We start from the raw sequence: 12,251 nt of genomic DNA, 5'->3' as shown, positions 1-12,251 counted from the left end.
TGTTTCTGCTGGCTCAGCATTTCCCTTGCACATTTACAAGTAAGAAACACAGTGGGGTTGTGCCCGCCTCGCAGACCTGAGAAGCACAAACACCCGACCCGTCTCGCTGTTATGCCCCGAGCAAAACACCAGTCCTGCCATCACATTAATGACTGCCACGGCTTCCGGCCCTGGTGATGGAGAATAATAATAATAATAACACGGCAAGCCCAAAGCTTGGCATATGCTGCTTGTTATCCTCCCCATCCTCATTGTGGTTTTCCTCTCCCCTGGTTCCTGTGGGGTTGGCAGCTCGGGAGCCTCTCATCCCAGGGGCCTGGCACACTCCCCTTGCCTGTCACTGGGCGACTGCGTCTCCGATGAATGATACGCGTGCTCCAGAAAGGAGGCAAAGAGCCTTTGTCTGCTTTTAATCTATGCTTTTAAATAATTAAGCCAGCCTAATTCTGGTATTTATAATGCAATGAGGCAAATGTAACTTGATGTGGCTGCTCTGGGAAATGGGTCCCAGCTATGGGGTCGCTCCTCAGGGCAGAAGGTGCTCACCACAGGGCGGCTCAGCACTGAAATTCAGAAATTAACCCCACAGGGTTGCAGGGTGAGAAAGGGAAAGACCACTGTAATGGAGGTGTAAGAGCAGTGCTTAGTGATGAGCGGCTTTGTAGGGAAAGCAGCAACGTGCCAGCATTTCTGACCCTTCCTTCTGTGAGGGGAGCGAGCGGTTGGGCCCTGCTGTGTCTGTGCTCGCTCTGTCCCTGCTTCCTGCCACCGGTCTCTGCAGATTTTATCATTCTGAGGATGCCAACAGGGACAACAAGGCCCTATGTGTCCTGGCCCTGCTTCCCCACAGCACCATCCTGCCTCTGCCCCTGCCCCTGCCCACCCAGGGGATGGGGCTGCCACCAGTAAACCCAGTGCCACCACCAGTACAGCCACTGCTCCTCCCAGTCCAACCAGTGCCCCCAGTCCCACCCACTCCTGCTGAGCACCTGTCACCAGCTACAACCACCCCACAGAGGCCCCATAGGAAAGGACCCCAAGAGAGGGATCCTGGCTAGCTGGGGCAAGCCGAGCCCTCTGGTGCTTGAAAGTTTCTGCATGGGCTTGGGCTGGCTGAGGGTGGAAATGCTCGTAGTGTTTAGGCAGCAGCAGCCTCCTCTCTTGCTGGAGACAGGCGGGACTGGGCATGTTGGTTAATAATTTCATTTAATTACCTTGGACTGTGATAAGCAAGGGTGCTGAGGCAGGGATCCCACTCTGTTAACAATTACCAAGGAAAGCCTGCCCGTGCCTTTCGCAAGCACCATGTGGAACGGCTCGATTAGTTTTGTTAAGCAGTGACAGATGCTCAGCAGTCCTTGATAATGTCGCAAACTTGCTTTTAATATATCATCAAATATTTGCTCTGTGCATTTGCCAACCTATGTAGAGACACGCATCAATCATTAATGAATATTTTAAGGTAGCTCAAAGGTATTTTGTGGAATGCAGAGACAATTATTTCACTTTGAACTGTAGGGATTACACTAGCAAGTACCCCCTGCCCAGCCTAATTCCTCCCCAGGAACATCGAACTGTAGCATGGGTTCTCCTGGGGAACTCCCTGTGGGATATGGGTTTGTTTTGGAAGGGAAGCTTCTGAAGTGCCACTGCAGAACTACAGAAACATGATATCCCAAACCAAACTTAAAGCAGGGTCCAAAGTCACCTGTGCACAGACAGGCACGCGGTGCAGAACATCCGCATGGGAGCTCAGCAGCCCGTGCCCAGCAAGTGCAGGTAGGGGACACGGGGACGTGGGGACCCCCGGGACAGCTTGGGGGCCCTGGGCTTACCTGATTTCTGCAGCGTGGCCCTGGGGAGCCCGGTGGCCCCGTACTGCCCCGTGTCCCACGACATGGGGCTGCTGCTTCTGCCCGCCTGCACTCCCGCTGATGAACTTTTAGGTCGGGTCCCACAAAGCTCCTGCCTCGTCTCTCTGGTGGGGGTGAGGACGGAGGCTCCTGTTGAGGCTGCCTTCCTGCCACCCTGCAGGGACTCCACGAACCCCCAAAACTTGCTCCTTTTGCTTTTCGTTGCCGGATGATGTTTTCCCAGCCGTGAGGAACAAGCTAATTGATTTCCCCCCCCCACAAAGAAAACAGCTCCCCGCCTGCCCAGGTGCCTGAGCGCACCGAGAGGTTGCGTCCCTGCTCCACGGAGGGTGATTTCTCCTGAGTGTGCCTTAACCACGCTCCCGGAGAAATCAGATCGGCCCAGAGGAAGCCGCACGCCCACTCTCTTTAGCAAGCACTGCAACAGCAAAGCCCGGCACCAGGGCAACCGCTCGTGTTATCGTGATCATTCCCAGTGCGTTGCAACACCCGCTGCGCACCAGCACTGCGCTGTCCCAGGGGCAAGGGCATGGGGGGGAGGCGCAGGGGCTGAGCAGCCTGGTTCTGCTGCCCAGGGCTTGTCCTGGCCTGGGGAGCCTGAGGCTGTGGAGATGGTGGGGGGAGAAGGAGCTGAAGTGCCCCAGTGGTTCCTTTAGGCTCTCAGCTGCGTGCTGCCCATCGCCCCATGTCCACTGTCAGTCTGGGCTTGCAGAAGCTCACCCAGTGTTTCTGTCCAGCACTGTTGGTGGTGCTGGCTGTGTGCAGGGCCCCCCAGATCATTTTGCCAACCCCCCCGTGCAGCAGCGAGCACTACAGGAGCTCCAACACTCACCCGAGCCACCACTCACGGGCTTCCCACTGCCACCGGCACACCTGGGCTGGAGGGAATATTCCTTCTGGAAGAAAAGAGAGAGAAGGAAATGGGGAAGGACTGTCTGGGTATTACCCAGTAACAGAGGGTGAAATGTAGGAAGAGCTAATGGAGACTTTTAAAATCTGTATATTTTTAACCTCCTTTCATTTCATTGACACAGAGACTCAAAGCAGGAGCAGAGCATCCTGCTGGCCATGTTCCCCTCTGCGTGTGTATGTGCAGATGAGAACTTGCATGCATCCCCACCACCTGTGGGCTGTATTTCAGAGGTCAGTGAGAGCCTTTGCCTCCAGATGTGGGTTGCGGCTGTGGGGGGGTCACAGAGCAGAGGCTGTACTGGTTGCACAAGCTGCCCAAGCTGCAGCCTGCCATGCAGCCCATGACATTCAGGGCCGAGCCGATTCCCCAACACCATCCCCAGCCCTGGAGCCTGACTCCTTGCTTGCATGCTTCAAAATACCACGGCTTGATTTCTAGTCAAAGAAGGGCTGGCTGCACATCTGTCCTGCTCTTGTGTCACTGCTCAACAGGAAAAGGGCAGGTGCTGAGCTTTGAGTCCACGAGTTTGCTGGAGATGTGGCAAAGGGGGAAAAAAAGCATCATGTTAAGCTTGCTTTCAGCTCCCAAATGAGAGCGGTTGTGGCTGGTGGATGTGGGGAAGGAAGGACCAGCATTCAGCTGAGTAAATCAACCTGAAGAAAGACAAGTTTTCTGCTACCTCCCAGTGCTGACCAGCTGCCACGCTTGGGCTCTGCTTTGCTGGCAGTGGGTCGTGGGGGTTCAGGACCTACCATGCTGAACCTGAGGCAGTCTGATGGCAAAGCTGTTTTCCTAGGCATTCCTTGCACAGTGACTCTCTCTGCTATCTAAATTAGTCGGCAATTTTAACCTCTGCTGCTGAGTCTCTGGGATTCACAAGAAGGCTTTGTATTCCTCTGTAGCTCCCTGAAGGCTATTGTGTCAAGGCAGCCGACTGCAGGGTGATATTAATCTGGCTCCTCCAGACACCCAGCTGCCTCGATCGAGGCCTCATTTCTTATGAAATGGCTTCATGTCCCAGCATGGGGTGACAAAGAGAGCTCGTCCGTGCACCACTCTTTCTGGGAGGTGTCACCACACAACCTGCTTGCGTGGACACGTCCCCTGGGCCTGCTCTTATTAAAAAAATCCCAGATATGCCAAGTGAGTACCTCTGCTGCTGAGTGAGTACCACTGGCTCCTCTGTGCCTGGGCCCCGCAGACAGCCCAAGGGGAGCGCAGTGCCAGGGCTGTGTCGTTATCAAATCTCCACTCCCAGGTCATGATGGGGAGTGTGGGTGGCAGGGAGTGCTGCTGCTGGTTGTAGTTGGGCTCCCTGCCCACGGACAGACTTCTGGACCCGCTGCAGTCACCCAGGGCTGGGTCAACCGCTTCACCCTCCTGCTGCAGGATGGACACCTCCCACTTCAGGTGGAGTTAGCCTGGCTGTAAGTGGGGCTAAATGCAATAAAGCAATGTAAATAGTAAGTATCATCGTACTGTGTTTTATGGTTTTATTGTACACCCAAACTTCCTGTGTATCACCCTGACCCCAGTGCATGCCAAAGCTCTCCTAAAGCAATGGAATGCCTACAGGTGGCATTTCCTCAGGTGCAGGCTGCTTTGAACCACTGGCTCTGAGCAGGAATCCTCCTCCCTGGCTCCTGCTGATGGGTGTGATGCTCTCCTGCAGCTTGAGGCCAGCCTCCCTGAATGAACTTGTCCTACACGTGGATGCTCTGATATCTACTCGCAGCAAAGGTGATAGCTGGTAATTTTGGGTCATGTTTGTGCTTTGTTGAAAGCAGTCAGAGAAAATTGCCCTCATCCTGGAAAGGGAGAGGAGGATGGCTTCAGGCAGGTTCAGATTGATTCAGGTGCCATTAAGGTGCAGCATCACAGCATCTATGTTGCACAGTGGCCAAAGTCTGAGCTAACGAATTAGGCAAGAAATTGCTTCAATCCGATCATGGTGTATAAGACGTATTAACGCAGGCGAAATGCCACCCAGGCTGAGAAGTGATCTGCATCTACCGGAGACCTGGTTCTGGGAGGAAGCAGCAGGGCTGGAAGTTGCCCAAGCTGCTGGTGAGTCGGTGAGCTCGGAGAGAGGTGCTCTGTCTGTATGGTGTAAGAGCAGTTGCTGACACCGGTTCAATGAATGAACACATCTGTTGATTCGCTGGTCTCATTGCTTAGCCCAGAGGCTTTGAAGGAAGTTGTGATGACCTGAAACAACGCATTGCGAGCTGGCAGATCAAAGCCAGCGTTTCTGTCTCTGATGAAGCCACAAAACATGAGATGCAGAGATAGGCTGAATTGCACCCTATCTCTGCTTTCTATCAGCCCCAAATGCCCTCTGCTTGCTGCTCCCAGTGCTCCTTATGAAAATGTCTCCAACATGCTCCTGGACACTGGGAGATTGTGTAAGCTGTTGCCCATATCTCTTAGATTACTGCTGAATTCTGCTCTATCTGCGTTCATTTGCAGCAGCTGGGACTGATCCAGACCTTGGTGAAATCATCCACTGGAAGAAACTTCTGAGGATTAGTAAGATTTTTTCCCATCTGTGATGTAAATGCACAAAAATCTGTCAGGCTGATTGTTTTGCTGCAAAGTCCTGCCATGTGAGGTGCTGAGGCTGATTGCATCCAGCAAGCTGGTGCACATGCTTGCTGAGACAATTGACAATTTTTTTTAAATTTATTTTATTTTATTATTTTTTTTTTAAGGAGAATCAAAAAGAAAAAGAGCAGCATGTCCTAAAAAGGGCAATGTGTCCTAACACCTAGCATCACAGCTAGCTTTCCACTGGCTCTGCCCTGAGGAAGTGCTGGAGTTCGAGCTCCTCTGCCTCACAGGGGCAGAGCGATGCTTGGCGGGGAGCTTGGCTCTGCCCATCCTCTGCTCCAGCCCACTGTGGCACAACGCTCTTTTGGCAGGGTTTGCAATGGGGACTGGCAGGCACCCAGGTGTCAGTGTCCGGGTGCATCCCAGCTCTCCCAAGCCAGCAGCTGAGAGCCACTGAACTGCCCATGTCATGGCAGGGCTCTGTGCTAAGCGTGGGGAGCTCAGAGCCTGGATGAAAAACCTGCCTGCACGGGCTGTGGCCCCTCTGAGCTGCACCCTGCCGCCCTTGTCCTGGTCAGCACATGCCTGCCTGCCCACAGGTGATCAGGTTTGCCAAGCCAGTCTGCGAGCTTGCATTACTCCTGGTCCCTGGCCATGGCCATGCCTGTTCTCACTATCATGTTGCAAAGGGCTTTAAGAAAGATCAAGTTATTGGTGTTACATTTCATTCCTGGGCTTTTGACCTGTGCAAATCTGCAGCATTTCTTGGGTTGGATCAGAGCTGGAAGCGAATATGTGCAGACACTCTCAGGAGGGAGAGCAGCAGCCTTGGGGCTGTGGGGACACCCGTGGTTTGTGACTTGGGTTTATGGGAAGCAGCTGGATCTGACCCTGCTGTGCCCATGCTGCTCATGGGGTGTGCTGGCCAGGTGGCCACTCTGCTGCTGAGTCGAGTGGAAAATTTCAAATGCCTCGAATAGTGCTTCGTGTTATTTTATTCATAAAGACAACACAATTTGACACAGATGAGTGCTGCGCTGACCTTTGTGTGCCTGTCACAAACACCGCTGGCTGGGCCGGTCCCAGAAGGCAGGCCCAGCCCTCCCGCAGCTGGGGGAAGTGGTGAAACAAGGCCGGTTTCAGGGGCTGCCCATAAACAGGGCGCCGGGAGCTAATGTGGGCCAGCAGCAGCCTGGGAGCAAGGCCCTGCTCCTGCCCAGACCTCAGCTGAGCATTTCCTGCAGGTTAATAAGCACGAGCGGTGGCCGGGCTCAGGCCACTGAAGGGCACAGGGAAGCTCCCGGCATCTCCCCAGCACAAACTGGAGCCGTGTGGCCATCCACCCATCGGCATGGTGCCCCCAGACCTGATGCTTTGCCTTGGCCCTGAGGCACACGTCCCCTGAAGCTCAGAGCTCTTTGCTCTGGGGTCTTGCCATGCACAGAGCCTGGTTCCAACCCATCTGAGTGCTGTTAGCAGCACTTCTGCTGTAACAAACCATTATTTTAACCTGTCTCAAGAGCTTATTTTTGCCCCGTGCAGTAGGTTTGGTTCCACTGATGATGTGGAGGACCAGGCTGCTATTTCTGGGGACTCTGCTGACTGCACGGGGAGAGCATCAGTCACTGGCACAAAGGGGCTCCGACAGTTTCGGAACGAATTGCTGTCATGCTGCAGAGAGACCATTAAGAAACGCTAAAAAGCCTTGAAGAATGGGGTTTTTCAGAGAGTGAGGCTTATGCCACATGAGTGACAGGGACAACATTTACTTGTGGTGCCGTGCCAGCTGCAGTGGCATTGTTGCTCTGTGTCACACCCAGGCACTGCAGGTTAGGGGCCAAGGACAGTGCTGTGACCCCTTAGCTTGAGAAAACAGGGTTTGTAAGGAACAGGAGCAGGAGGGAAGGGGCCACAAGGGAGGAGGTTTGGCTGCTACCTGCAGCAAGGGCAGATGCCACCGGCTGGGCTGCAAACGGAGGAGGCAGCGGGTGAAGAGGCGAAATGTCCCTGTTATCGCAGGCGTTATGAGAAAGCAGCAGGTGCTGCTCGAGCGAACCCCCTGGAGCATAGGGAAGCAGCAAAGTAGCGAAGCCTTTAATTGCTTTAATCCATTTCTATTTGAGGACCACTGAGCCATCCCGAACCTGGCAGCTGCTGCATTTCCACACAGAGATCTTCCCGGTCTCCTCCCTCCGCGCTGCGTTGCGTGCCCCAAATCATGCTGAGCTCCTCTGCAGCTCAAGCTGGTGCTGGAGATGGTGAGCACCACTGTGCCAGCCACCACCACTGCCAGACAAGTCTTTCTGTATTTTTTTATTGGCTCAAGTTGGTGAAAAACTCCTTCCCAGTGGTGCAGCTCAGACCCTCCTTGCAGAGCACAGCCAGCTCTGCAGGTCAGAGCCACCTCACGGGGACGCCCACACAGTCAGGACAAGGACAAGGACAGGGTGTGGGGTGTAGACACCTGTTCCCATGCACTTTGCACCCCAGGAGGGTTGCTATCACATTATTTTTTTTTCTCCTCTCCTTTACCAAAGCCCAGAGCAGTGTCTGTGCTTATTAAGAGCCCTCAGCTGTCACCACCTGTGAGGCCTTAAAGGGCAGAAGAAGATGATGGGGCAGGTTAAAGCTATCCTAAAGGGGTGTTGTGGAGGTTTCAGGACCAGCCCCAGTTCCCCTGCTCTGGCCTGTGCTGTGTCACACAGAAGACGAAGCTTGAAGGTGTTTGAAGCATCTGATGAGCCTCAACTGTTATTTTCGGGGAATGTGTTAATTTTGCCTAGAAATGGGCTTTTCATCAATATCTTCCCCCTGTCATTAGGCACTTAGGAAAATTTCTGGTGTACCAAGTTATCGTTTCTCGCTCCCATCCCTCTGAACCACTGCTAACTGCAGGCAGCACGTGGCAAATCCTTTCCCTGAGCAGTGTGATGCTGCAGGACACCGAGGTATCACAGATCCAAACTACCATCTGATTTTTGGATTTGCTCCTGGGCCAGTGCCACAAAAAAACTGGCCCTAGGGCTGCCTGCTTTGGCCTTGTGTGATCGGTGTCACCATGCCAGGATGGGCACCGTGCTGGTCCCCTCTGTGGCCCTTTGCTCCCTGTGCTCTGCTGCACTGGCATGGAGCAGCCCTTTTCCTTCTCATTATAAACCTCTCCTCTGCCAGCCACAGACACAGCTCCTCTTGTTTGCCTAACTTGATTCTGCACTTTCCAAAATAAGGGCCCAGGATTTTTGTAGTTGGGATAAGGGTTTCCAAGCTCTTGAATGGCGAGATCCAGATTTTTCATCCATTCAGAGCTTTCATCTCTTTTTTTTTTTTTTTTTTTTTTGTAGCCTTCACCTCTGGTATCGTGTGAATGGCGTGTTATTGCTGGTGAGAAAACTCCATCAAGTGCAGCTACGTGTGCACTTCTTATGCAGGGTGGGTGATGGCAGAAGGCCAGGCTGGGGGAGCACCTGCAGCCCCCAGGGATGCTGTCCCGAACCCCTGCAGTGCACACGGAGGTTTAGGGGTTGGTTTCCCAACTCCGGCTTCCAGCGTGGGCAGCCAGGTGCTGCCACACCAAACAGGGCTCTCCCTGGTGCTGGCATGCTGCCTCTTGTTGTTTTAAACCAGCAGCAGAGTAAAGCTCTCCTAATCTCGGCTCATCTGACATTAGTGTAAACTGACACTCTTGGGAATTTGGGGACAGAAAAACTTTCCCTGGGGAAACGGCCGATGTGCAAACCCTGGCTGCCCTGGGAGCTGTTTTGGGGGAGGCTGCACTTGCAGGGTTATTCAAAGGTGGGTTTGGTTGGGGTCAGAGGAGAGGCTGGTGCTGTGCAGAGCAGCGAGGGTCCTGCGGGCAGGGAACCAGCACCATGAGCTGCCCCAGCTCCTTGAAGCACCCAGGCAGGGCACCGTGATGTGGTGGTGATGCCAGAACAGGTTTTTGGGAGCAGCTGCAGTCTTTGAAAGGAGGAATGTCCTTGGAGCCCCGCTGGCAACCTTTCCGGTCCCTTTTGTTGCGGAGCAGGGGATTGCCTTGTGCTCCACATCCCCTGCTGCCAGCCCCTTGGATGGCCACTGTGCTCGGAGCTTGAAAGGGGCTCTGCCCAGACTGCTAATGGGGCAGCACTGGCCCTGGTCCCGCTCCCCGGTCCCCCATGGTCCCCTCTGTGCACCTTCTGCGAGGGGTCTGGGGGGAAGCGGAGCTGTCCTGCCCATCCCTGGAAGCTGCTCAGGGCTGCCAGCAAGGGGAAAGCCCTGGGGAAGGTTTTGAAGCCTGTTCAGTACCAGGCAAAAGACATCAGGAGGATGGCACAGATCGCTGTGAGTGCAGTGGGGCTGGGCTGGGAGCGCTGAGGAGGTGGCTCTGAGCCAAGCCTGACCTAACCAGCTTATTTCCCTGGCTGCAGCAATGCCCTGCAAGCACGCCAAGGCCCAGAGGTCACGGCCACGTGAGCAGAGGGCTGGGGATGAGCTGCAGGCAGAGCTCAGCCCCTGCTGGGGGGGCTGCCCTAATCCGGAGTCCCGGGGGTGCCGCAGAGCTGGGCTGAAGCATTCGCATCTCTGATGGGCAGCGGGGAAATGGGGGGGCTGCGAGTGACACCCCCTGTAGCTGGCAATTGTTTGAGGGACAGGAAAATAGACTGATGTTTGCTGGTCCCTCGCCAGCCCTGGTTCTCCTTCTGGGTTTTGGGAGTGCTGGCCAGGACAATGTGAGACAAGGTCCTCAGGGATGGGCTTGGTGTTTGCTAGAGCCACAAAGCTGCTCCTGACCCTCTTGAATTATTGCTCAGGGGGAAGATCAGAGCCCACCCTCAAAGCCCTATCCCGGGGAAGCCACGGCTCTGGGGCAGGAGCTGGGGATGCTGAGGGCTGCAGGGGAGGACCAGGACTGTTGTGGCAAAGGCCAGGCTTGCTGTGGCTGGGGAGCATTACCCCAAAGTGTCTGCCCCTCACTGACTGTGTCTGCCGTGAGCATCAACGAGGAGGCCGAGCTGGGAGGATTTTTTCTCTCACTCATTCGCAAGCTCTCACTAAATCAGGCGCTGGAGCAGTTTCCCACGGCACGCAGGCTAACTCCTCAAAGCTTTTCTGCAAGTTTATTACTGCCTTGGCTCCGCAGAAGTGTGAGAGGGGCCAAGATCACTCCGGCTTTGTTTTATTCCTATCTTACATTCAGGTGTTTACCAGCCCTGAGGGATTTGCTGTCCTTGCTGGACTGTGTGATGTCAAATGCTGAGCATTGCTTAAAATCAAAGGTACAACTAAATCTTCTACTCCAGTTACTGTAGCTGCTGGAGATTATTTCCCTAGGATAGTGGGAATGCAATTTCATGGACTTTCAAGCTAGGGGGTTGGTTCATTTTCTGTCAATTGGGAGGGAATCTGGGTTAAGACGGATGAAGAGCTGGCGACAGTTTTGGGCCACTGGGTGCTGCTTGTCTCTAATCGGGGTCCTAGCCTAACTCTCATTCTTTGAGGGATTTTCATTTACATTTCACTTGCAATTTCTGATAAAGGGTGAAGGGAGAGAGGAGTAGTTTCAATTTCTTGAAGCCTTTAGGACATCATAAGTCTGATGGCTGCTGCTGGAGTCTGGATAAGGTGAAAGCACAAACGTCTTCCTGGTATTGCTCTTGACAACTTGAATACACATTCTTAAAACAGTGTCTTGTAGTCTGAGTAAGACTGGGTAAGAAACTCAGACAGAAAGACCTGCCAGTTTTTCCTGTCCTAGTATGGTGTACGAGGGCATTTCTGGGACGGAGCTGGGAGAGAAGCTGCAGAGGAGCCAGACACTAAAGCAGAGTGGCCCAAGCACACGGTGGCGACACCTGGAGATGTGGTGACACATCTCCAGGCACAGACGTCATCAGATGTGAAAGCAAAGTTACACCTAATGACATTTACGGCACGTCTGTCTCCAGCCACCTCCGTGTGTTTGACCCTTACAGCCCTGCTTCCTTTTGCAGCTCTGTGGCCTCTCTCCTGGGGCATCTGGAGAAGAGCAGATGCATGTGGTGCTGTTGCAACCTGCCCAGCTCACCCCTGCCTCGGGAAGAAGTTGGCAGCTGTTCACAGCCCAAAAAATACTCAGGGGTGTCTCCAGGGGCCACACGGGTGATGGGTACAGCCCTGACCTCCAGGGAGTTTCTCACCAGGGATATCAGGAGTGCAGCCTATGCCAGTAGACGAGCATCCCGTGCTGCAGGGGAGTTTGCTCGCCCCTGGTTTGGGTCAGTTAGGAGCAGGAGCACAGAAGTGGGGAGTGGGGCCAAGGCTGGGCTGCAGGTGTATCATGGGGGCGCAGCCTGCAGGCTGACGGGTGCAATCAGACATTTCTCCCCAGAAACCCAAACTTTGTCCTACTGCCACGCTCTGATCCCCTCCTCGCTGTCCTGAAAGCCCTGGCAGGGCCCCAGCGCTGAGCCCATCAGGTGGAATTACTTAAGACCAGGTCCCTTCCCCCTAATCCCCAGCTTCTGTCATCGCCTTAGCACGCGCGGGGCAAAACAAGCCACACGTGAGCAGATGGTGCCTTCTCCCTAAACCCGCCGCCGCTTCAGCCCGCGACGAAACCTCCCCGTTACCTTTTTCCCGTGGGTCGCTCCCATGGTCCAGCACGTCTGCAGCACCCTGCAGGCACCAGTCCCGCTACACCCAGGGGGACAGGAGACCACCACGCAGCTCCTTCTGCCCCGGCTGCCACCGTGGAGAGCCGAGCTCCAGCCCATCTGCAGCGGGGCCGGGCGGGAAGGCTTGCTTTTCCTCCCTTCTCCCAGCACGTGGAGAACTCATTTTCTTCGTGCACCTCACGGCTGGCGCTCACCCAGGCTCTGCCCGGGCACAAAGGCAGCTTTCATGCTGCGGATGCCCGGTTTCTAAGCCAGGATCCGTATTTTGAGAGGCTGTGGAAG

The 12,251-nt window shown here is 54.5% G+C and overlaps 1 protein-coding gene across 2 annotated transcripts in view; it reads right to left on the bottom strand.

The window, feature by feature from the left end:
• The window catches only part of FAM107A (family with sequence similarity 107 member A), a 25,163-nt gene extending 12,912 nt beyond the window's left edge, over positions 1 to 12,251 (bottom strand). The window contains exons 1-2 of one of the 2 annotated variants that reach the window (XM_027468039.3): positions 11,925 to 12,251; positions 2,707 to 2,770 (exon numbers count right to left, since the gene is read on the bottom strand). In XM_027468039.3, the coding sequence (XP_027323840.1) occupies positions 2,707 to 2,770; positions 11,925 to 12,068 (208 nt within the window). In that variant the 5' untranslated portion in view covers positions 12,069 to 12,251. Of the gene's footprint in view, positions 1 to 1,835; positions 2,266 to 2,706; positions 2,771 to 11,924 lie in introns of those variants that run through there. The other variant, XM_027468040.3, reaches the window with a different exon arrangement.

Source organism: Anas platyrhynchos, chromosome 13, assembly GCF_047663525.1.
Source record: "Anas platyrhynchos isolate ZD024472 breed Pekin duck chromosome 13, IASCAAS_PekinDuck_T2T, whole genome shotgun sequence".
In the NCBI taxonomy this organism is placed as follows: Eukaryota; Metazoa; Chordata; class Aves; order Anseriformes; family Anatidae; genus Anas; species Anas platyrhynchos.
Note: the sequence above shows the minus strand (reverse complement) of the source record. Positions and strands in the feature narration are given on the sequence as shown.